General features: G+C 42.8%; 1 protein-coding gene across 1 annotated transcript; it reads right to left on the reverse strand.

Moving 5' to 3' along the window:
• Positions 1–3449: 3449 nt before the first annotated feature.
• LOC139833835 (uncharacterized) lies at positions 3450–22368 on the reverse strand. The gene is made up of 7 exons (XM_071824188.1): positions 22333–22368; positions 21419–22243; positions 12021–12035; positions 4069–5381; positions 3891–3981; positions 3597–3795; positions 3450–3496 (listed from the first exon to the last, which is right to left on the reverse strand). The coding sequence occupies exons 1-7, from the start codon at positions 22366–22368 to the stop codon at positions 3450–3452; spliced, it is 2526 nt and encodes an 841-aa protein (XP_071680289.1).
• Positions 22369–24850: the final 2482 nt, after the last annotated feature.

Below are 24850 nucleotides of genomic sequence, written 5' to 3' on the forward strand. Positions count from 1 at the left end.
ATTATTTTTAATGAAGCTTACATCAACATGTTCTTCTTGTGCAACCAACGAAGCTAACGGAACATTATTAGGATCAATATTAGTCCTATCATTCACAAGCATAGACATAATAGCATCAATCTTATCACTCAAGGAAGAGGTTTCTTCGACAGAATTTACCTTCTTACCTTGTGGAGCTCTTTCCGTGTGCCATTCAGAGTAGTTGATCATCATATTATCAAGAAGCTTTGTTGCTTCACCAAGAGTGATGGACATAAAGGTACCTCCAGCAGCTAAATCCAATAAATTCCGCGAAGAAAAATTTAGTCATGCATAGAAGGTTTAGATGATCATCCAAGTAGTCAGTCCATGGGTTGGGCAATTTTTAACCAGAGATTTCATTCTTTCCCATGCTTGTGCAACATGTTCAGTATCCAATTGTTTAAAATTCATTATGCTACTCCTCAAAGATATAATTTTAGCAGGGGGATAATATCTACCAATAAAAGCATCCTTGCATTTAGTCCAGGAATCAATACTATTCTTAGGCAGAGATAGCAACCAATCTTTAGCTCTTCCTCTTAATGAGAAAGGGAACAATTTTAATTTTATAATGTCACCATCTACATCTTTATACTTTTGCATCTCACACAATTCAACAAAATTATTAAGATGGGCAGCAGCATCATCAGAACTAACACCAGAAAATTGCTCTCGCATAACAAGATTCAGTAAAGCAGGTTTAATTTCAAAGAATTCTGCTGTAGTAGCAGGTGGAGCAATAGGTGTGCATAAGAAATCATTATTATTTGTGGTTGTGAAGTCACACAACTTAGTATTTTCAGGGTTGGCCATTTTAGCAACAGTAAATAAAGCAAACTAGATAAAGTAAATGCAAGTAACTAATTTTTTTGTATTTTTTTGATATAGCAAACAAGATAGCAAATAAAGTAAAACTAGCAACTAATTTTTTTTGTATTTTGATTTAGTGCAGCAAACAAAGTAGTAAATAAAACTAAGCAAGACAAAATCAAAGTAAAGAGATTGAGAAGTGGAGACTCCCCTTGCAGCATGTCTTGATCTCCCAAACAACGGCGCCGAAAAAGAGCTTGATGGCGTGTAACTCACACGTTCGTTGGGAACCCCAAGAGGAAGGTATGATGCGCACAGCAGCAAGTTTTCCCTCAGAAAGAAACCAAGGTTTATCGAACCAGGAGGAGCCAAGAAGCACGTTGAAGGTTGATGGCGGCGGGATGTAGTGCGGCGCAACACCGAGGGATTCCTAGCGCCAACGTGGAACCCTGCACAACACAACCAAAGTACTTTGCCCCAACGAAACAGTGAGGTTGTCAATCTCACCGGCTTGCTGTAACAAAGGATTAACCATATTGTGTGGAAGATGATTGTTTGCAGAAAACAGTAGAACAAAGTATTGCGATGGGATTGTATTTCAAGATAGAGAATTGGACCGGAGTCCACAGTTCACTAGAGGTGTCTCTCCCATAAGATAAACAGCATGTTGGGTGAACAAATTACAGTTGGGCAATTGACAAATAAAGAGGGCATGACCATGCACATACATATTATGATGAGTATAGTGAGATTTAATTGGGCATTACGACAAAGTACATAGACCGCCATCCAACTGCATCTATGCCTAAAAAGTCCACCTTCAGGTTATCATCCGAACCCCCTCCAGTATTAAGTTGCAAAGCAACAGACAATTGCATTAAGTATGGTGCGTAATGTAATCAACAACTACATCCTTAGACATAGCATCAATGCTTTATCCCTAGTGGCAACAACACAACACAACCTTAGAACTTTCTCCTTTGTCCCGGTGTCCATGCAGGCATGAACCCACTATCGAGCATAAATACTCCCTCTTGGAGTTACAAGCATCTACTTGGCCAGAGCATCTACTAGGAACGGAGAGCATGCAAGATCATAAACAACACATAGACATAACTTTGATAATCAACATAACAAGTATTCTCTATTCATCGGATCCCAACAAACGCAACATATAGAATTACAGATAGATGATCTTGATCATGTTAGGCAGCTCACAAGATCCGACAATGATAGCACAATGGGGAGAAGACAACCATCTAGCTACTGCTATGGACCCATAGTCCAGGGGTAGACTACTCACACATCACTCCGGAGGCGACCATGGCGGCGTAGAGTCCTCCGGGAGATGATTCCCCTCTCCGGCAGGGTGCCGGAGGCGATCTCCTGGATCCCCCGAGATGGGATCGGCGGCGGCGGCGTCTCTGGAAGGTTTTCCGTATCGTGGCTCTCGGTACTGGGGGTTTCGCGACGGAGGCTTTAAGTAGGCGGAAGGGCAGGTCAGGAGGCGGCACGAGGGCCCCACACCATAGGGCCGCGCGGCCAAGGGGGGGGGGGGCGCCGCCCTAGGGTGTGGCCACCTCGTGGCCCCACTTCGTCTCCTCTTCGGACTTCTGGAAGCTTCGTGGCAAAATAGGACCCTGGGCGTTGATTTCATCCAATTCCGAGAATATTTCGTTACTAGGATTTCTGAAACCAAAAACAGCAGAAAACAGCAACTGGCACTTCGGCATCTTGTTAATAGGTTAGTTCCAGAAAATGCACGAATATGACATAAAGTGTGTATAAAACATGTAGATAACATCAATAATGTGGCATGGAACATAAGAAATTATCGATACGTCGGAGACGTATCAGGCGGCGCCGCCCATATATGGTCGCCGGCGTCAGCCATGCACGGCGGCGCCGCCCATATATGGTCGCCGGCGTCAGCCATCTATTGAAAAAATTGGGCATGGATTCCCCTAAAAATTGGGCATGGAGTCCCCAAAAAATTGGGCACAAATTCTGGGAACAAATAGCTGACATATTCAACATAAATTCTGGGAAAAACAAAGCTGGCATGTTCAACATAAATTCTGGGCCAAACAACCTGACACATAATCTGAAATAAACTGACATTACACAAACTACAGATTCAAACTGCTATTCATCCATTACACAAACTACAGATTCAAACTGCTATTCATCTTCTTCGGAAACTGGACGCTTCCTAGTCCTATTTCCTCCATCATCATCATCATCATCATCCTCATCGCTGCAATATTGGTACATTGTCTGATCAACCTCCTCCATTTCTTCGGGCACAACCTCTTTGCTCTGTTTCTTCAGTTTGTCCACAATGACTTTTTCAAGTAGCACACGTTCCTGGTCACTTCTCGTCCTACTCCGTGCAGTGCCTTCTTTTTCTTGCACAGGAACTTGACTGGAATCTTCATCTTGATATGATAGTACAGAAACACCGGGTCCCTGTTCATTTTCTTTTACACTCCATAGATGTCTATGGTGAAATTTCTGCACAACTTGCCATTTTCCTTTCAACTTGGTGTCTGGCACATAAAAGACCTTGGTTGCTTGTGATGTCAGAAGGAAAGGATCATTTTTGTACCAAAACTTTTCTATGTTAACACTTTTGAAGTGTCCATCATCGTCGAGCCCGGGTTTCCTACCACCAAGGTCAAACCAGTCACACCGGAAGAGGACAACTGACCGATGGACGCCACCGCTGGAGTTGTATTGCAATCTGATGATGGATATGAGCTGACCAAAGAAGTCAATGCTGTTGCCATCATGATCTCCCTCAGAAACGATTCCACTATTTTGTGTCTTTCTGTTCTTCTCGCGGTCAACAGTATGGTACCGAACATTGTCAACAACACATGCCGAATATAGTCTCACTCTAAAATCTGGCTTGCACGCCAAAGCATAGAGATCAGGACAGACATCATTTCGCATTTTTCCAATCTGCAAAAAATCAACCAGGGGGTGAGTAACACACACAGCAAAATTATATCATGAACTTTTCCAATCTTCAGAAATAAACCAGCTAAAGATCTCACATGAGTCTGAAACCATCTAGCAAAGTTCTTGGCAAGCCATCTATCAACATTGATCTGACCACCTTGTTGGTTCAACTCTTGTTTGCACAGGCTGGAATGGCAACAGAAAATAGATCCTAATTATTATTTGGAGAGGCTGCAATAACCTATCTATATATGGGGATGAAGAGAAACGTACTCGATGTATGGATCAACCTCAGGGCAACTTCGGAGCACATACCACACCATGTTGTCACAGTCCTCACCTGCAAACACATATTGAGAGGCTCCAATAAATTTCACACCGTGTTTGAAAACAGACACATCACCAATATGTGAATCATCCCGCTCCGGATTTCTGCTTGGACGGTTGAATCTTGTTTCAACATCGTCGAAGTATCTCGAGCAAAATGTCAGGCACTCATCAACAATATATGCTTCGGCAATCGATCCCTCCGGCCTGGCATTGTTCCGGACATAACGCTTCAATGTTAGCAACCTTCTTTCGACTGGGTACATCCAACCGTAATGCACTGGGCCTCTAAGCCTTGCCTCTTTTGGTAAATGGATGGCCAAATGCACCATCACGTCGAAGAAAGATGGGGGGAAGATCTTCTCAAGTTTGCAAAGAATAACTACGATTTCCTTTTCAAGTCTATCCAGAACGTCTCTCTTCAGTGTTTTGCAGCACAGCTCTCTGAAGAAATTTCCAAGCTCAGCAACCGCTTCATATATGTCTTCATGGATTGTTCCTCGCAGGCCAGCCGGTAAGATCCTTTGAAGCAATATATGACAGTCATGGGTCTTCAGCCCTTGAAGCTTGCACTTATCAATGACAACACACTTGGATATGTTAGACGCGTACCCATCTGGAAACCTCATAGCTTTTATGAATTCACAAAAAGCAATTTTTTCTTGTTTACTCATTGTATACCACGCCTGTGGAATCTCAAAAGAGTCAGCTGAAACAGGCTGCAAATGCAAGTCACGTCTTATGCCCATGTCTTCCAAATCAAGCCTTGAATTCACAGTGTCTTTTGTCTTGCCTTGTATGTTCATGAAAGTACCAATCAAATTGTCACATATGTTTTTCTCGATGTGCATTACATCGAGATTATGCCTCAGCTTTAGATCTTCCCAGTATGGCAAGTCCCACAAACATGATCTACGGCTCCAACACTGACCGTCCTCACGTTTCCTTTTCTTCTGAAGCTTGCCTGGTATCACATCTCTAACCCTATCAAGCTGTTGCTTCAGCTCTTCTGGAGTGAATTCCGCTGGCTTCTCACGGCTTTCAGAAGCACCATTGAATTCTTTGCTATTTCTCCAAGGATGGTGCCGAGGTAGCCAACGGCGGTGCCCAATAAAGCAGATTTTGTTCCTTAATTTCTTGGAGCAATTCTCTTTGTCACAACGCACACATGCCTGGTAACCAGCTGAGGCCCTCCCTGACAATGTGTGCAGTGCCGGATAATCATGAATACACCATAAGATTGCAGCACGGAGATCAAACTTGTCTGGACTATTGGCTGTAGGGATTCGTTGCATAGAAAACAAAAAAATTCCTACCGCGAGAACGCAATCCAAGCCAGGATGCAATCTAGAGGACGGGAGCAACGAGGAGATCATCGATACTCACCCTTGAAGATTTCCAAAGCCTACAAGATGAGGCTCTTGTTGCTGCGGTAGATGATCACTTGCCGCTTGCAAAAGCGCGTAGAAGATCTTGATCACGGTGCCACGATCGGGCAGCACCTCCGTACTCAGTCACACGTTCGGTGTTGATGAAGACGACGTCCTTCTCCCCGTTCCAGCGGGCAGCGGAAGTAGTAGCTCCTCCTTGAATCCGGCAGCACGACGGCGTGGTGGCGGTGGCGATGGAGAACTCCGGCGGAGCTTCGTTAAGCATGCGGGAGAGGTGGAGGAGAGAGGGGGCGGCTAGGGTTTGGGAGAGGGGGGCGCCGGCCACTATAGGGTGCGGCCACCTTGTGGTCTTAGGGTGGCCGGCCCCCTCCCCTATGCCCCTCATTATATAGGTGGAACCCCAAGTGTTGGACTACAAGTCTTCGAATAAGACCCGAAACCAAAACCTTCCATGTAGTAGGGAAACCTACCCAAGGTGGGACTCCCACCCAAGTGGGATTCCCACCCTTCCATGTGGGGGGGTGGCCGGCCCCTATGGTGGAGTCCACTTGGGACTCCACCCCTCTTAGGGTTGGCCGGCCATGGTGGTGGAGTCCCTCCGGGACTCCGCCTTCCAAAGTGATTTCTTCCGGACTTTTCTAGAACCTTCTAGAACCTTCCATAAATGCACCGGATCATTTCCAAACTTGGAATATGACTTCCTATATATATGAATCTTATTCTCCGGACCATTCCGGAACTCCTCGTGATGTCCGGGATCCCATCCGAGACTTCGAACAATACTTCGAACTCCATTCCATATTCAAGTTCTACTATTACAACATCAAACCTTAAGTGTGTCACCCTACGTTTCGCGAATTATGTAGACATGGTTGAGATTTCTCTCCGACCAATAACCAATAGCGGGATCTGGAGATCCATAATGGCTCCCACATATTCAACGATGACTTAGTGATCGAATGAACCATTCACATACGATACCAATTCCCTTTGTCACACGATATTTTACTTGTCCGAGGTTTGATCATCGGTATCACTCTATACCTTGTTCAACCTCGTCTCCTAACAAGTACTCTTTACTCGTACCGTGGTATGTGGTCTCTTATGAACTTATTCATATGCTTGCAAGACATTAGACGACATTCCACCGAGAGGGCCCAGAGTATATCTATCCGTCATCGGGATGGACAAATCCCACTGTTGATCCATATGCCTCAACTCATATTTTCCGGATACTTAATCCCACCTTTATAACCACCCATTTACGCAGTGGCGTTTGATGTAATCAAAGTACCTTTCCAGCATAAGTGATTTACATGATCTCATGGTCATAAGGACTAGGTAACTATGTATCGAAAGCTTATAGCAAATAACTTAATGACGTGATCTTATGCTACGCTTAATTGGGTGTGTCCATTACATCATTCACATAATGACATAACCTTGTTATTAATAACATCCAATGTTCATGATCATGAAACTATGATCATCTATTAATCAACAAGCTAGTTATCCAAGAGGCTTACTAGGGACTCCTTGTTGTTCACATAACACACATGTATCAATGTTTCGGTTAATACAATTATAGCATGGTATGTAAACATTATCATAAACACAAAGATATATTATAATAACCATTTTATTATTGCCTCTTGGGCATATCTCCAACAGTCTCCCACTTGCACTAGAGTCAATAATCTAGTTTACATATGTAAATATATAACACCTTGGCCTTCCGGTGCTTTATCATGTTTTGCTCACGGGAGAAGTTTTAGTCAACGGATCTGACATGCTCAGAAACGTATGTATTTTGCAATTCATTTGCGTCTCAACGCATCACTCATTTTCTAAATGAGTCGGCATTAAATATGTTTTGGTCTTCTGGTGGAACCTTAATTCCGCGGTCTGAAATATGTCACTAATATTATCATACACAATATAGTTTCAAAGTTCTGACACTATCGGAACTACACCAAGTTCTCAAAGAACCTCTTGACTTAACATCCTCAGTCATTGTCAAAACAATGACATATTCTGCCTTCGTTTGTAGAATCCGTCACAACATTTAGAACTCATCTAAATCTAGCATAGACAAATTCTAGCTCATTGTTCTACCTTTTAAACAACACTTAGCCTAATTTGAGATTGAAATTTTATTTTTTATATGTGACCAAACTAATATCGGTGCAACACCTTACAGCGATTTCTTTGTCATTACTCATACAAAACTATATATCCTTGGTTCTTCTAAAGTACTCAGGGATATTCTTACTGTTTATCCAATGATCATCACATGAATCATTCTGGTATATGCTCCTAACCATTTAGAGCATAGGACATCTGATATTGTACATATTATTCGTGATCTAAAATCACTCATGTGTTTTTACTCATTGTGTGTCAAATACACTCAAGTCTTGTAAAACCTTCACATGAAAAGAACACCTTCTTTATATTGAACTACTTCAATATTCATTCTATGTACTTTTTAACTTAAACGTTTATGTGTTTCAATCCATCTTCATAGATCTTGACACTAAATATGTTTCAGTTCATATCCTTTCATTGAAGTTTAATTCTCAATGAAACCTTTTTAATCAATTATATAATTACATTATTTATAATCAACAATATGTCACCTACATAAAGTATTACAAATATGTCTCAGCGCTCCCACTTAATTTCTTGCAAATGCAAGCCTCTTCATCGTCTCTGATGAAATCATAACTCTTTGATCATTTCATCCGGTGAAGATTCCAACTCCTCAATACTCACTTCATCCAATTGAAGTTTGTATTCCTATCTAGTATTCTACGGACTAGCAAAACTCTTGGTTGTATCTTGTATACACCTTTAATACACACTTCTGTTAAGTAATATATTTTGCCATCCTACTAACATATCTCATAAAAGAAATATGTAGTGATTACTAGAATAATCCACATAGACTATAAGCATTGCTACGGAAGATCTAATCTTATCGTAGTCAACTCTTTGAACTTTGTCGTAAACAACTTTTCGACAAGCCTAGCTTCTTTAAGGACATTTCATCCAAGTCTATCAATTTCATAGATTTATTTACTTTCAAAAAGTATTCATCTATCTTGGATTTCATGGCGTATAGCCATTTTAACGGAGTCAGGGCCCATCATAACTTCTTTGTTTGTAGTTGATTTATCATTGTTTAAAATCAATCCTTTGTTCATAAATCATTTATTTGATCACAAAGTAAACCATACCTACAAGGTTCAATATGTACTTCGATCTCCATGACTAAAACACTTTGTAGTCATGAGAGCTATGATCATCGTGACCGCTTCTGGAACCAATTCCAATGCTGCGCTACTCTGATCATTATGCTCAGGTTCATAAACCTTATCAAGTTCTATTGTCCTCCCACTCAAATACTTCGCTAGAAAACAATTTATTGGAAATAAGTAAGAAACATTGACAAACACTTTTGTCTTTGTCTCCATAGTGGAAAGAATTCCCAATCAATTCTTTGGGATAACCAACAAAGACATTCATCCGATTTTGGTTGTAAACTTATTTGCTTATGCTATGCATACCAAAATTTAAGAAAAGACTATCAGGGTTCATACCCTTGCCATAACTCGTATGGTGTCATTTCAACGGATCATGATGATGCTCTATTCAGTGTAAAAGCGGTAGTCTCTAAAGCATAATCCACAAAAATATAATGGCATCAATATTTTATCTCATCATTTGATCCAACAAGATTTGGATACATCTCTCGGATACTCCATCATCACTATGATACTCCAAGAAACGTGAGTTGTAGAACAACTTCATAACTCTCTTAGATGTTCGCTAAAACTCGTAATTCAAATATTTCCACTATGATCCAATCATAGATATTTGACTTTTCTATTACGATGATTTCCACTTCATGCTGAAATTTATTTGAATCCATTCAAATGTTTCAAACTTCTTCCTTATCGAATATATCCACATATACGGATGAAGCCTGGTGACCGGGTGTATACGTGAGCACGCGGTAACTGACTGACACGTGTCGAACGACGTTTGTCGTCCGTGAAATGATAACTCAATCCTCCTCTAACCACAGGCACTCGCCCAACCCAGAGCATCTATTCCTTCTCTCTTCAGTAATCATGAGCTTGCTCTTCACCGCATTCGCCCAACCGCCGCAGCCTTTGACCTGGAGAACGAACGGCTCCCTCAGCCAGAGGTGCGCCGGTCGACCATGCGAGGGTGGAGTCGTGGAGATCGAGATGGCCAGAGATGCATGGTGCCAAGAAGACGGCCACCTAAATCCAGTCAAAGAGGGACCTCGGGGCAGCCATGGTGGCCCAAATCGCACCCGTCCTCTGCTCAGCCTCGACACGGACCACCGCGCCATCCCTGGCCTCCATGCAGCCCGTCGATCCCCTTTTCCCCGCCTCTATCGCCACCTCCTGTCTACGAGCTCCTCTGGTGGAGGTCAGGGCGTTTCTTGTCCGTGAGGTGATAAGCTATTTCTTCCGATTCCTTTTACCGGTCCCCAATCCAACGTCTCCTCCCCAGTCCCCTCCACCAATTTCTTCCCCAATGTCACCATGAATGCCAGCCCAGATCTCCGTTACGAGCGGAAACAAGTTGCCGCGCAGAATCGAACCAGCACTTTGGCACCATCGAGCAGTTCTATCACGAGTGGAATTAGAGAGAGAAAGAAATTTGGCAGAGGAGTGCGAAGCTGAGGGTCCGGTAGCGGTCGTGCAGCTTGGCATGAGCACCTGCCTGCCCATTCTCCGCCGCCGGAGAGGTAGCCATGAAGCGGTGGCCCTGGGTAGCAATCCCTCTTAAAATCTTATCTATTCATTTGCATTTCACGAATGGAAGCCCATCAATCACACAATTACCGCATCCAATCTGGTCGGCCAATCCCGTGCACATTCCGGCCCCTGCCGCACGCGCGCCCGTGAGCCCCGGCCGTGCGCCGCCTCGAGCAAGCGACCTACCCCGACCCTGCGCCACCTCGACTGTCCCCTTGTTCCTTGGCCCTCTCCATTCCAGCTCGAGCTGCCTCGACCGTCCCCGACCCCGATCCCGATAGCTTCCTTCAACTGAATTGCTGGCAGCGCAGCGCGCCATATGTGTTCTCCTCCAAACCAGGATCGGCGGCAGTCCGGGTCAACCGAATCGGCTATGTAGGTCGGCTCGCGGTCAGTCGAGCTTGAGCGCTCACTGAGACAGACCTGCTCCAGCCACCAACCACCCAATCTTTGGATGAAGCTGCTGATGGTGCCAGGCCCGGGATACAACAGCTGATGGCACGGTTCGCCGCAGTGGCGGAACACGGTGGCGCGGCGGCGTAGGTGTTGGGGGCGGATCCAGCGAGCGGATGCTATCGGTCCTTTCCAAACTCCAAACAACCAGCTTGGCCCGTGTGGTCCAGAAGGGTCACATCAGCCAAAAAAGTAGATACACGCCGTCTGTCGCCGTGAGCGTCTTCGCGCATGTAGTACGAATCTGAAAGCAAATCCAATGATGATCAGTGCGTGCTCACGTATACACCCGGTCACCAAATCCACTCTCATCACATATATATACTCAATTCATTGTTTGGAAGTTTTTCATGAAGTAGAAGAATCTCCCGCACACAACTATGCCTAGTGAACGTCATACATCATCATGTATGTTTCCACTAAGTTAGTTGTCCGTTCAACTCTTGGCCTATGTGTGGGGACCCCGGACTAGCTGTCCGAAATTCCCTGTTATGTATACAGTTCACGATCCCATGATCAGTGCGCCGTAAACACATAACCGAACTGATATCAAATTACACCATCCATTACAAAGCGGAATAAGAAAATTACAACATGGTCACATGACCGATACTTACATAATAGCCTCGAAGGGCCTACCTAAACATCAGAGTAGCATCATCACTTCAGCAGCGCAGTACTCAAGTCATCGCCATAACCCTACAGGCAACTGACTGGGAAGACGTTCCTAGCTCGCATAGACGTCGTCAACTCCTTCTTCATCCATCGTGTTCCTCCAAGTCTGGCCAAGTAAATAGCCAGGGACAAAGCCGTGAGTACATTTGGAATTGTACTCGCAAACCATCAAGAAGGTACTTTGCAAGAGTGCAAGATAACAAATGCTAATCTAAGATGACAAGAGGGAAGAGCTAATTTCTCCAGTGGAAATAGCATGAAGAAGAGAAGTAGTTTCTCTTGTGGATATAGCATATGAAAGAGTAATAGTTTCTCTTGTGGATGTAGCATCCCAACATCACAATTGAAGGGGACACTAAGAAGATCATATGACATCTCTATATCTTTGTTGAAGAAGATACTTCAAAAGAGTTCCTATGACATCTCTATATCTTTGTTGAAGAAGATAATCTAAAAGATATCCTATGACATCTCAATATCTTTGTTGAAGAAGTTACTTCAAAAGAGTTCCACAACATAAAACACTAGGATGGGGTAACCCAATTTTATTTATCCTTCCCGACCATCTCCATATGGTCGACACATCCTTTCCCGTACCCTTCCGGTACTTCAAAACAAGTTCTTTCCTTTCCTTTGTCAAATTTTTTTGTAAAACAAAACTCATCAGGCTAAGCAACAGCCATTCCAACCGTCCATGACCGCGGACACGGCTATTCGAATAGATTTGACTCTGCAGAGTTTGCACACTTTCCCCACAAGATCCGCGAGTTCATCATGTGGGCATCATCCCTGCATATCAACTATGCCATGACAAAAACTCGGACATAGCCTTTCGCCTATTCGTCTTAGCACGGGATCCTACCCTATGGAGTATGTACCTCCCCGGCACCGTGGCAGCTCACCTCACTTTGAGCGTGGCTCCACCGCCAAGCCAGGAGACCCATAGTGTCTTCCGGACGGGTCAGCCCCGAAGGCCTCCCGTTATACTATTGTCTCCACCAACGACAATCCGGATTCAGGGGTAACCTTACCCTTATATAGTTGTGCGGTGTCCCATGTTAAGAAGAACAAACTACGAGCTAAGCCCCGTCCCACTCCAGGGTAATGTGGTTGCGCGGGTTAATTGTCACGGGTGAATACTTAGACGCCAAAGTTTTCGAAAACAAGATTTTCTTTCCAACCATCTTTGCCAAGATCCTTTTCTTTCATAAACACACACTTGGGTAAGTCCAACTCACCCAAGGTTTTCATAAAACATTTACAACAAGGTAAGCCTTGAGGGGTTCCCAACCTAAAGTTTCATGAGTTGAACTACTATTGCACTACGGCCGAGATGAGAGTCATCACGCCATAGATGGTGTGAAAAGGAGTAATGGAGTGGATCATACTTGCTTAAGGTAAGCATGTACTATGACCACACAAGGAGGATTATACTTTCAGATTTGTGGTGCTAAATATACAACTTAGGTAGTGGATTATCACTATCCAACATACTCTCCAATGGGTACACGGCATACTCCTCTCAAGTTGAGAATACACCAAGATCATGACATTGATACCTCTATACTACAAAAGTGGTGGGTGTAGTGTAAGTCATTATCTTGAGATGGAACATGCTCAAGTCGAGCATACAAGATAACCAAGAGGAATAGCACGGCCATGATACCATGCATCCCATAATCACAAAGACAATAGTGGAGTATCACCACTAGGAGTACTCCACTAGCAACCATACATATATGACAATAATAAGGAGAACAACACACATAGAACCAAGGTGCTTTGGACATCAAAAAATGACATCCAACTAGAGACCGAATCAGAGGTCAAAAGATGGCTTGCCTTGGCTTATTTGTCCCTGTACTTCTTCAACTCCATCAATATAAGAATTCCAACAATATAAATAATCTTCTCATCCGATTCCACTTCTTCTTCTCCGGAATTGTTCGCATCTATCGCCGGAAAATATAAAAGGAACACAATCAATCACATTGCATCAACAAGACAACATTCAACAATCAACAACTAACCATGCAGCCAAGGTATAACATACTAAAGACCTATAGACACCACAAAACAATTTTAAGAGTTTTAATTTAGAAAACCCCATTTAATTACCTAGTAAAGGTATGAGTGCATCACAACTTAGCAATTGCCTCTCTCGGTTATCACCATGGTATAAACCAAATATCCCCTGGTAGATAACATCATAAAGATGACAAGTGCATTAGTTTGGCAACAAAAACATTCACATTATAATTTGAAACATTTTTGGAAAAGCGGGCAATCATTCTCCCTATTTTAAGAAGCTTACATAACACTACACAAGAATAGGAGCAAATGATATGCCCCACCATTTGAAGACTTAAGCAAAACAAAAGAGCTAAAGTTAAATTGCAGAGGTTTTGTTTTGCAAGCATAAAACAAAGGTTGCCCATCTCTAATAAAAAGAGTTGGTCAAGGGTTTTAAATAAACCGAAAAGTTTTGCTTCAACAATGCATGTCACACATAAACATTACTAACAGCAACAAATATGTATTAACAGAGACTAATAATATTTTTCCTATATAGCCAGTACTAATACAAGACTAACCCAATTGAAATCACCCAAAAATATTAAACCTACAATTTTAGGAATTTCTTTGAATCTGACTGTACAGAAAAAAAGATCTGTAAGCCATAAATCGTAGAAAAATCCTAAAAATATGAGGTCACTTGCATTCGAAAGATATTTAAACAGAGATCCACACACAATTGGATTTGGGTTCAAATTGTTTCTGAAACTCTCACAATTGGATTTACAAGTTTACTGCATGTTTTCACCTTTTGCTTTAACTATGGAGTTGCAGAACAGATAAAGGTTTGAATCTTGTTTGAGATGATTAAGAAAAATTCAGTAATCCTACAGAATTGGAATCACTCAATTAGGTTCAAAAATGGATTTTTGATGAATTAAAAGCTAACAGCCGTGTCTGCAGAACACACAGAACAAGTTTAATTCACCACAAATCGTACATAAATCATAAAAATATGAGGTCAGCTGCATCTGAAAGGTATTGAATAGGTGTTTCTTACCCAATTGGTTTCATACAAAGATTCGTTTCCAAGCTCCTGGTTTAATTCGACAAAGTCAGATCTGACCAGATCTTGATCTGTGAACCATTTCAATTTTAGGAGGTCATTTGAAGTGAAACCAACGCCAAAATGAAGGAACTGGAGAGTGCTTTCACCCACAGTTGCGTTTGCTCAAAAAGGTTTTGTAAAACGGAAGAAATCTAACAAACAGTGATTCTGCATGTTTGCAGAACTTTATTTACCATGCAAAATCCGTAACGAATTTGGGGATCAGGCCAACGCCAAGTTTTAGATCTTTTCAATACCTATCAGTGGAACTTTGAATCACTCGATTTGGATCTGCACACGAGATTTGGCGGATTTTTCAAGTTCGTACCAGAATCTGAAACAGCAAGATACAGAAATTACTGCAAGGTTTTGGACGAACTTTGCTCAAGAACTTCAGATCTGAGGATAGCTCAACCTTCTCCATGCTTGGACCAACATGCACCTGCATCAAGATCCAATCTAGTGAGAGGAGAAAGGAGAAAGTGAGCTGGACTCATCAAAGATTAGGGGAGAAGAGAGGGAGAGAGATGCTCTCATGGTGAGGGGAAGCTTGAGGGAGGAGGGGAGCTCCATCTTGGTGGCTTTCCATGGCCATGGCCGGCCATGGAGCTAAGGAGGAGCAGCAGCTCGTGGGGAGGAAGGGGGAGGAAGGTATGAGGGAGTGGAGTGTGAAAGAAATGAGCCAAGGGGAGTGGAGGTGGCAAGCCAAGCTCTTATATAGAGGGAGGATGGTGGCTGCCTCCATTTTGATTGGCTAAGGTGGGTGGCTGCCCATTTATTTGTTGGGGTAGTTGGGAGGCAAGGCTTGCAAGAGAAGGAAATGAAGAGGAGGGGCTGGCCGAATTTCAAGTCATGGCCGGCTCCTTTCTTGTCATGAGCAAGAGAGAAATGTGAGAGAGATGCACAACATTCATGTGAATAGTTCAAGGCATGATGTTGAGAAGATGATGTCAATGAGTGACTTTGATAATGATAAAAATAGGAGTAGATACATATAGATAAAAAAGGAGTATGAAGGTGACATGTGCCATGAGAATAATCTCCACCACTTTGGTTGAGACCAACTTATGATGAAGATGGTTCCCAAGGTATAGTTGATGAATAAAAGTTTTTAATAGAATTCAAAATTGAAGGATTGGGGTTGGCCGCATGCAACAATGCATGAGCATGCCAAGGTAGATGGGATGGTGATGGTGGTTTAGTCAATGATAGAGCAAGGTTAAGAGAGAAGGTGAGTGAAGTATCCATATACTCACAAGGATGAATATATTGACATAACTCATCAATTTATGAGATCAAGGTGATGATGGAAGAGAATATAAAGTATTTGAAACACCTCAATTGTCTAGGGACAATTGGGAATGAACTCAAGTGGAATGGAATTTGAAAATGTTGAGAGAACTAGTTGGAACATAGGAGTTCAAAATGTTCTACTTACTTTCCCAAGTGAAGTAGAGTTTTCTCAAATTTAAAGCAAACAAGAAATGGTATAGGTACCATAAACAAGCCTTTTGTTAAAAAGAAGGCAAGATAGAAAATAATTGTTTTAGAAATCATTACTAGGTAGAAATGGGATGAGAAAACAAAACCCATTTCAGTTCCTTGTTTTCCTCGGAGAAATATCTTGAAAAGTTTTAGTAAAACTAGAAGTAGTTTTGTGATCAAAACTAGAGAAGGAAAATCAATAGGATTTTTGAGAGAGAAAACTAATTTAGGGAGAAGTGTTCTCAAGGGTAGATGATGGCTACAAAATGTACCCATCATTCCCACTCTTGGTTTTGTGAAGATTGATCTTGAATAAAAACAAGAGGTAAAATTGAAGGAAGTGATCTAGTGTTGAATCATTGAATAGGGTACAAGATCAAGTTGAATATATGAGCTGCAAGGATAGACTGAGACATGCAAGACGTGGAGGTTGAAGAGGGTGTTGCATAGATGAGATCCATGCATTGAAGTCAACAATAACAGTTGTGAGTGCTTAGAGATCAATTGCCAAAGTCTGGACATTTTAAGCCTGTCAACACAGATGGTCGACATGGCCTCAAAACCAACAAGGATGAGTGGGTACAAGAGAGGGATGTAGCTAGGGGTAGATGATCCCAAATTTTGAATTAAGGATGATTGAGCTATCTTGTACCACCAAGAGAAAAATAAAAATAGCACACTCATGTTGCCATGAGGAGAAGAGTTTGATGTAGTAAGAAGGAAAACAATTCTTCCTAAGCCACACATGTGTTTTATTTGGTGAGTTGCTGGTTTAACCACTAGAGGTGTTGTTCTTTGAGGTGGCTCAAGACAAAACTAAACAAGCAATCAAGACAATACATCAACCAACAGATCAAGGCAATTCATCACAACAAACAGATCAAGGCAATTCATCTAATTAGTCTTTTAGAAAAAAAATTGTCCCCCTAATTTTTGCAATAAGGACAATTAATCAAGGTTGCAAAAGTTGGGGTGTTACACTATGAACGGTATTTTAGTCATTCTCTTTAGAAAAGATTTGCAAGCGCCAAACGATTCATAAATCAAATGACTCCAAAAAACCATTTGCATGGAGTTCCTTCATGCGTTCTTCTCTAAAATGACCTAAATGGCGGTTCCACACATAAGTGGAATTCAAATCATTTGCCTTATGGCATTTTAACATCAGTATTATGTGTGTGTGTTTCACCATTAAGATTTATAATAACTTATCCATCGTACATGGAGTAATGCCATAATTTGAACAACTCATTGTTTTCATTTGACCAGAGCAAAATAACAATTATTAAGTTCTTTATTATAAATTCTAAGGGCTAGATAAAATGCCAATGATGAACATAATAACACTTTATTTTTGTTCCAGACGTGCATTCCTATCATATTTCTTGTCAGTCACTTAGGCCATTGTATTCTTGTATTGCGTTGTTTTGTATGACACTTCATACCAACCAATATGGTACAAATACCCAAGAATTTCATTGTGTGACCAAACGAGGAGTACATCCATAACATGTATATCATTTATATACACCTGAGCTAGACTTTCTAGTCTTTTCTTTCTTTCTGCCAAAAAAAAATCTTTTGTTGTTTCTCTTTTAGCTTTCCTCATTCTCAGAAAACACTTCACCTTCAATAACTTCTAGGTTTGTTGGTCAAATACCAATAACCTTGAGGTTCTTACTTTGAAGTTGATCATCATATGACAAGTGTTCAGGATTTCACTATTAGTAACCTTGTAATATGATGAACAATTTCACTCATAATTTTATCCATTGTTTCATGATGACTTACCGAGACCATGTCTGTACATGCTAGGCTCGTTTAAAGTTTAACCTCAGTATTCGCATGTGCAAATCTGACTTGCACCCGTTGCATGCACTCGTAGAATCTATAACACCCGATCATCACGAGATGCTTCAAAACAACGAGTCTTAGCAACGGTGCATACTAAGGACGATCATTTCATAGATATGCGAATATCTTTAGTGTCCAACTTAGTTGGAGGATTGGGACGCCGGGCGTCTTCAACCTTCGTACATTCCCATAAAACTTATGAGTTTATGTAGTCTCACTAGATTATATTCTATCATCTTGCAATAAGGTCTTAGATATCACATATATCTCATACCTTGCTTATTTCTGAATACTAAATTTTCAGCTCCTTACTTTTTCAAACAGATTTGAACTTCAAGTTTCATGGAGACAAGATAACTTTAGGTACTAATTGAAACCATAGCTCTCTGAATCAACAATGTGAGGTTTACTAAAAGTTTGCAATAGGACTTAATCATTTCTTGATTCTTTAACAATACGGTACCAATCCGTAAAGTTTCTTGTCAGATTTTAACAGTATTTCTATCTCAATAACAAGACTAGCGCATGGTAGAAAACGGATGCCAATACTACAAAATTAATTCAAAATACTACTCAGACTATGTTCATGATAATTAGTTCATGTTTTAATCTAATTACTAATGAACTCCCACTTAATACAACATCCCTCATAGTTGTTAAGTGGTACACGATCCAAATCCACTACACCAAAACCGATCATCACGTGAGATGATATAGCTTCAATGGTGAACATCAACATGTTGATCATATCATCCATATGACTCGTGTTCAACCTTTCGGTTTCCGTTGTCCCGAGGCCATGTCTGTACATGCTAGGCTCGTCAAGCAAACCCTAGTATTCCACGTGTGCAACATGGCTTACACCTGTTGTATGTGAACGTTGAGTCTATCACATCCGATCATCACGAGATGCTTCGAAACGATGAACTGTGCAACGGTGCATACGAGGGGAGAACACTTTATTATCTTGATATTAATGTGAGGGATCATCTTATAATGCTACCGTCGCGTTCTAAGCAAAATAAGATGCATAAAGGATTAACATCACATGCAATTCATATGTGATATGATATGGCCCTTTAGTCTTTGCGCCTTCGATCTTCATCTCCAAAGCACGGACATGATCTCCATCATCAACGGGCATGATCTCCATCATCGTCGGCGTAGCGTCAAGGTCCATGGCGCCGTCTTCATGGTTGTTCACCGCATGTAGCAACTATTACAACTACTTTGAAATAATACTCAACATGAAATATAAAGACAACCATAAGGCTCCTGCCGGTTGCCACAATACAATAATGATCATCTCATACATATTCATCATCACATCATGGCCATATCACATCACCAAACCCTGCAAAAACAAGTTAGACGTCTCTAATTTGGTTTGCATATTTTACGTGGTTTAGGGTTTTCGAGTAAGATCTAATCTACCTACGAACATGAACCACAACGGTGATACTAGTGTTGTCAATAGAAAGAGTAAATTGAATCTTCACTATGGTGGGAGAGACAGACACCCGCAAAGCCACTTATGCAATACAAGTTGCATGTCAAACGTGGAGCAAGTCTGATGAACGCGGTCATGTAAAGTTAGCCCGAGCCGCTTCATCTCACCATGCCACAAAGATGCAAAGTACTCGAACTAAAGACAGCATAAGCATCAACGCCCACAAAACAATTGTGTTCTACTCGTGCAACCATCTATGCATAGACACGGCTCTGATACCACTGTAGGGATTCGTTGCATAGAAAACAAAAAATTACCTACCGCGAGAACGCAATCCAAGCCAGGATGCAATCTAGAGGACGGGAGCAACGAGGAGATCATCGATACTCACCCTTGAAGATTTCCAAAGCCTACAAGATGAGGCTCTTGTTGCTGCGGTAGACGATCACTTGCCGCTTGCAAAAGCGCGTAGAAGATCTTGATCACGGTGCCACGATCGGGCAGCACCTCCGTACTCGGTCACACGTTCGGTGTTGATGAAGACGACGTCCTTCTCCCCGTTCCAGCGGGCAGCGGAAGTAGTAGCTCCTCCTTGAATCCGGCAGCACGACGGCGTGGTGGCGGTGGCGATGGAGAACTCCGGTGGAGCTTCGTTAAGCATGCGGGAGAGGTGGAGGAGAGAGGGGGCGGCTAGGGTTTGGGAGAGGGGGGCGCCGGCCACTATAGGGTGCGGCCACCTTGTGTTCTTAGGGTGGCCGGCCCCCTCCCCTATGCCCCTCATTATATAGGTGGAACCCCAAGTGTTGGACTACAAGTCTTCGAATAAGACCCGAAACCAAAACCATCCATGTAGTAGGGAAACCTACCCAAAGTGGGACTCCCACCCAAGTGGGATTCCCACCCTTCCATGTGGGGGGGGGGTGGCCGGCCCCTATGGTGGAGTCCACTTGGGACTCCACCCCTCTTAGGGTTGGCCGGCCATGGTGGTGGAGTCCCTCCGGGACTCCGCCTTCCAAAGTGATTTCTTCTGGACTTTTCTAGAACCTTCTAGAACCTTCCATAAATGCACCAGATCATTTCCAAACTTGGAATATGACTTCCTATATATATGAATCTTATTCTCCGGACCATTCCGGAACTCCTCGTGATGTCCGGGATCCCATCCGAGACTTCGAACAATACTTCGAACTCCATTCCATATTCAAGTTCTACTATTACAACATCAAACCTTAAGTGTGTCACCCTACGGTTCTCGAACTATGTAGACATGGTTGAGATTTCTCTCCGACCAATAACCAATAGCGGGATGTGGAGATCCATAATGGCTCCCACATATTCAACGATGACTTAGTGATCGAATGAACCATTCACATACGATACCAATTCCCTTTGTCACGCGATATTTTACTTGTCCGAGGTTTGATCATCGGTATCACTCTATACCTTGTTCAACCTCGTCTCCTGACAAGTACTCTTTACTCGTACCGTGGTATGTGGTCTCTTATGAACTTATTCATATGCTAGCAAGACATTAGATGACATTCCACCGAGAGGGCCCAGAGTATATCTATCCGTCATCGGGATGGACAAATCCCACTGTTGATCCATATGCCTCAACTCATATTTTCCGGATACTTAATCCCACCTTTATAACCACCCATTTACGCAGTGGCGTTTGATGTAATCAAAGTACCTTTCCAGCATAAGTGATTTACATGATCTCATGGTCATAAGGACTAGGTAACTATGTATCGAAAGCTTATAGCAAATAACTTAATGACGTGATCTTATGCTACGCTTAATTGGGTGTGTCCATTACATCATTCACATAATGACATAACCTTGTTATTAATAACATCCAATGTTCATGATCATGAAACTATGATCATCTATTAATCAACAAGCTAGTTATCCAAGAGGCTTACTAGGGACTCCTTGTTGTTCACATAACACACATGTATCAATGTTTCGGTTAATACAATTATAGCATGGTATGTAAACATTATCATAAACACAAAGATATATTATAATAACCATTTTATTATTGCCTCTTGGGCATATCTCCAACATTGGCATCATATGATTTTACACCTTTCCAGAGCTCCTGCAGCTCTTCCATCAAAGGCTCCATGAAGACATCAAAATCTTTTCCTGGAGAGGATGGACCAGGGATTAGCAATGTAAGCATGAAGTTGGACTGATCCATACATGCCCACGGCGGAAGGTTGTATGGCACCACGAATACAGGCCACATGCTGTAGGAGTTGCTCATATTCCCGTAGGGATTAAAACCATCCGTGGCAAGTCCAAGCCTTATGTTCCTGGCATCAGCGGCAAAGTCTTTATGAATATTATCAAAATCCTTCCATGCATCCCCGTCTGCCGGATGACTGAGATCATTCTCCACGTCTTGCCGCTTCAGTTTGTGCCACTGTACTTCCTTTGATTGCTCCTTTGAAAGAAACATTCTTTGCAGCCTTGGAATCAATGGGAAGTGCCTCAGCACCTTCTCTGGGATCTTTCTCCTACCATCAGCATCTTTCCATCTGGAGGCTTTGCACTTGGGGCAATTATTCTCCTTGGCATAATCCTTCCGGAACAATACACAGTTATTCGGGCACACATGGATACTCTCATAACCAAGTCCCAACCTGCCGACTATGCTAAGTGCCTCCTCGTATGACTTTGGTATTGAGCTATTAGGGTATTGCAAGGCCAAAATCAGGAGTATCGCGTTGAATGCAACGTTGCTAATCCGGTAGTACGACTTGGCCTGAAGTAACTTGACTGTGAGTGAAAACCTTGACATTGTACCCCCATCGTTGGCTGCGCGCTTGGCTTCCTCTATCAACTCAGCAAATATAGTGTCCTTTCCAGCACCTTGCGGTTCTGACTTGTACAAATCAGCAAGCAGATCAGGAATTCTATCATCTTCGTAACCATCTTCCTCTTGCAAACCAAAATAGTGTGCCTCTGCATTACCTCCACCAACATGGTGTGCCCCTGCATCACCTCCATGTCCAGCCTCAGGTTCACCTCCATGTCCAGCCTCAGGTTCACCTCCATGTCCATGTCCGGCTTCAGGTGCACCTCCTTGTCCTCCATGTCCATCTTCAGGTACAGGATGTAATGGTTCTCCATGGAAGACCCATCGGTCATAAGTGCTTGCCATCCCAAAAAGAAGCAAATGAGCCTCTACTACATCTAGAGGTTTTGTGCACCGGTTGAGACAGCTACGACATGGGCACACCACCTGATCATCATTGGCAGCATTCAAGCGAACAAACTGCATAAACTCTGCCACTCCCTTTGTGTGTTCAGGGGAAAGCCTTCTAATTCTTGTTGTAATCCAAATGTCCATTCATCTGCGGAAGAACAAAATGATGCAATTAGTACACACCTAACTGCACAGCAGTTCCAATTTCAAGCAATGCACAGCAGTTCAATTCGATTTTGTGAACTGATGAAGAAGAACAGATCGAGAGGGGAGAGATGAGAGGGGTGCAGACCGGGAGATGCGGAGGGGCTCGTCCTGGAGAGGGCGAGGGGCTAGTCCTGGAGAGGGCGAGGGGCTCGTCGTCGGCGAGGCAGATGGACAACAGATCCCTTGCTCGGACGCAGCGCCGGCACACCCACCACCGCCGTCACCTCGGACTCGGTACTTTAGTCCTAGTAACAACACATATTGGATCACAGAGATTCGATATTGTGAACTGACGAAGAAGAACAGATCGAGAGGGGAGAGATGAGAGGGGTGCAGACCGGGAGATGCGGAGGGGCTCATCGTCGGAGAGGGACGGGGCTGCCACCACCGCCGCCGCCGCTCGTCGTCGGAGATTCGAATTTCTGCTAGGTTATAGGAGGGAGTTGGATTCAGAAGGGATATTTGGGCTTCTCCTGGGCGCCAAAAAAAAAATCAAAAAGAGTGAGGGCTGGGAGTCGAACCCAGCACCTCTAGATATGTCAACGTGCCAGTTAACCAGTTGAGCTATTGGAGAGATCTTGTCAGCTTACCATCCTTTATCTTTTACATAGTGGAACTAAGGCAACTTCTATTTTTTTTAATTTATGGATGTGATCTTGTTACATAATCTATCAGAGGGGATACTGATTTAGGACAACAGTTAATTTTTATAGGAGCATTAGCTAAGCAACAGGCTAATATATGACTAATAATTAATTACGGCTAGCAAGCTATATATATCTATATATACTCCAGCATATATAGACCACCAAAAGCACATTATATTACACATATATAGTGACATCCTTGAGCTCAATAACATAGTACCAAAAGGACACGTTAATTACAGATACTACCGAGGAGGTTCAACGCTCATTTACTTGAGCACATTACATAGACCAACATGCCATTAGATAGTACCAGATCGATAATTAAGAGGTTCAACGCTCATATTACTTGAGCTCATACACACATATATATAGTACTACTAGCTTAATTAGAGAGGTTTAGCCAGCTAGCTCATTTCTCGAGCTTCCTGACATACAACTTGAGACCGCCCCGGGCGCGAATGCGGAACCAAAACACAAAGATATCATTTGCCTTCATCTTGCTCTTCCGCACCACAACACTCCAGTTTGTTGTGATCACTGCACCGTCAAACTTCCCTTTGCCCTGGAAAATCCTCAGTTTCACACCATGTCTCTCACTGTAAGAGACAAGAAAGTCATTATCTGGAAGCTGCATATTCGTCGAGATGTACTTCTTGGTAAACTTCCGGTTGAAGTACTGCAGATTATAAGATGCAAAACTTCGTTCAGATGAAGTAATTGTCAACATATAAAGATGCAAAAACATCCTTGATCGAGATGGAGTAATTATATTTACCATTCTGGAACTGCCTTCCACGGTACTTGCACTCTTTATAGTGCACACATAAAAAGGAATTGTGGGGCGCTTTTGGTCAACAAGATATTGATACGTCTCAAACGGATCTATAATTTCTTATGTTCCATGCTACTTTATTGATGATACTCACATGTTTTATACACACTTTATGTCATTATTATGCATTTTCCGGCACTAACCTATTGACGAGATGCCGAAGAGCCAGTTGTTGTTTTCTGCTGTTTTTGGTTTCAGAAATCCTAGTAAGGAAATATTCTCGGAATTGGACAAAATCAACACCCAGGGTCCTATTTGTCCACGAAGCTTCCAGAAGACCGGAGGAGATAGGAAGTGGGGCCACGAGGTGGCCACACAACAGGGCGGCGCGGCCCAAGCCCTGGCCGCGCCGGCCTAGCGTGTGGGCCCCTCGTGTGGCCCCCTGACCTACCCTTTCGCCTACATATAGTCTTCATCGCGAAACCCCCAGTACCGAGAGCCACGATATGGAAAACCTTCCAGAGACGCCGCCGCCGCCAATCCCATCTCGGGGGATTCAGGAGATCGCCTCAAGCACCCTGCCGGAGAGGGGAATCATCTCCCGGAGGGCTCTTCATCGCCATGATCGCCTCCGGATCGATGTGTGAGTAGTCC

Source organism: Lolium perenne, chromosome 7 (assembly GCF_019359855.2).
Source record: "Lolium perenne isolate Kyuss_39 chromosome 7, Kyuss_2.0, whole genome shotgun sequence".
Classification (NCBI taxonomy): Eukaryota; Viridiplantae; Streptophyta; class Magnoliopsida; order Poales; family Poaceae; genus Lolium; species Lolium perenne.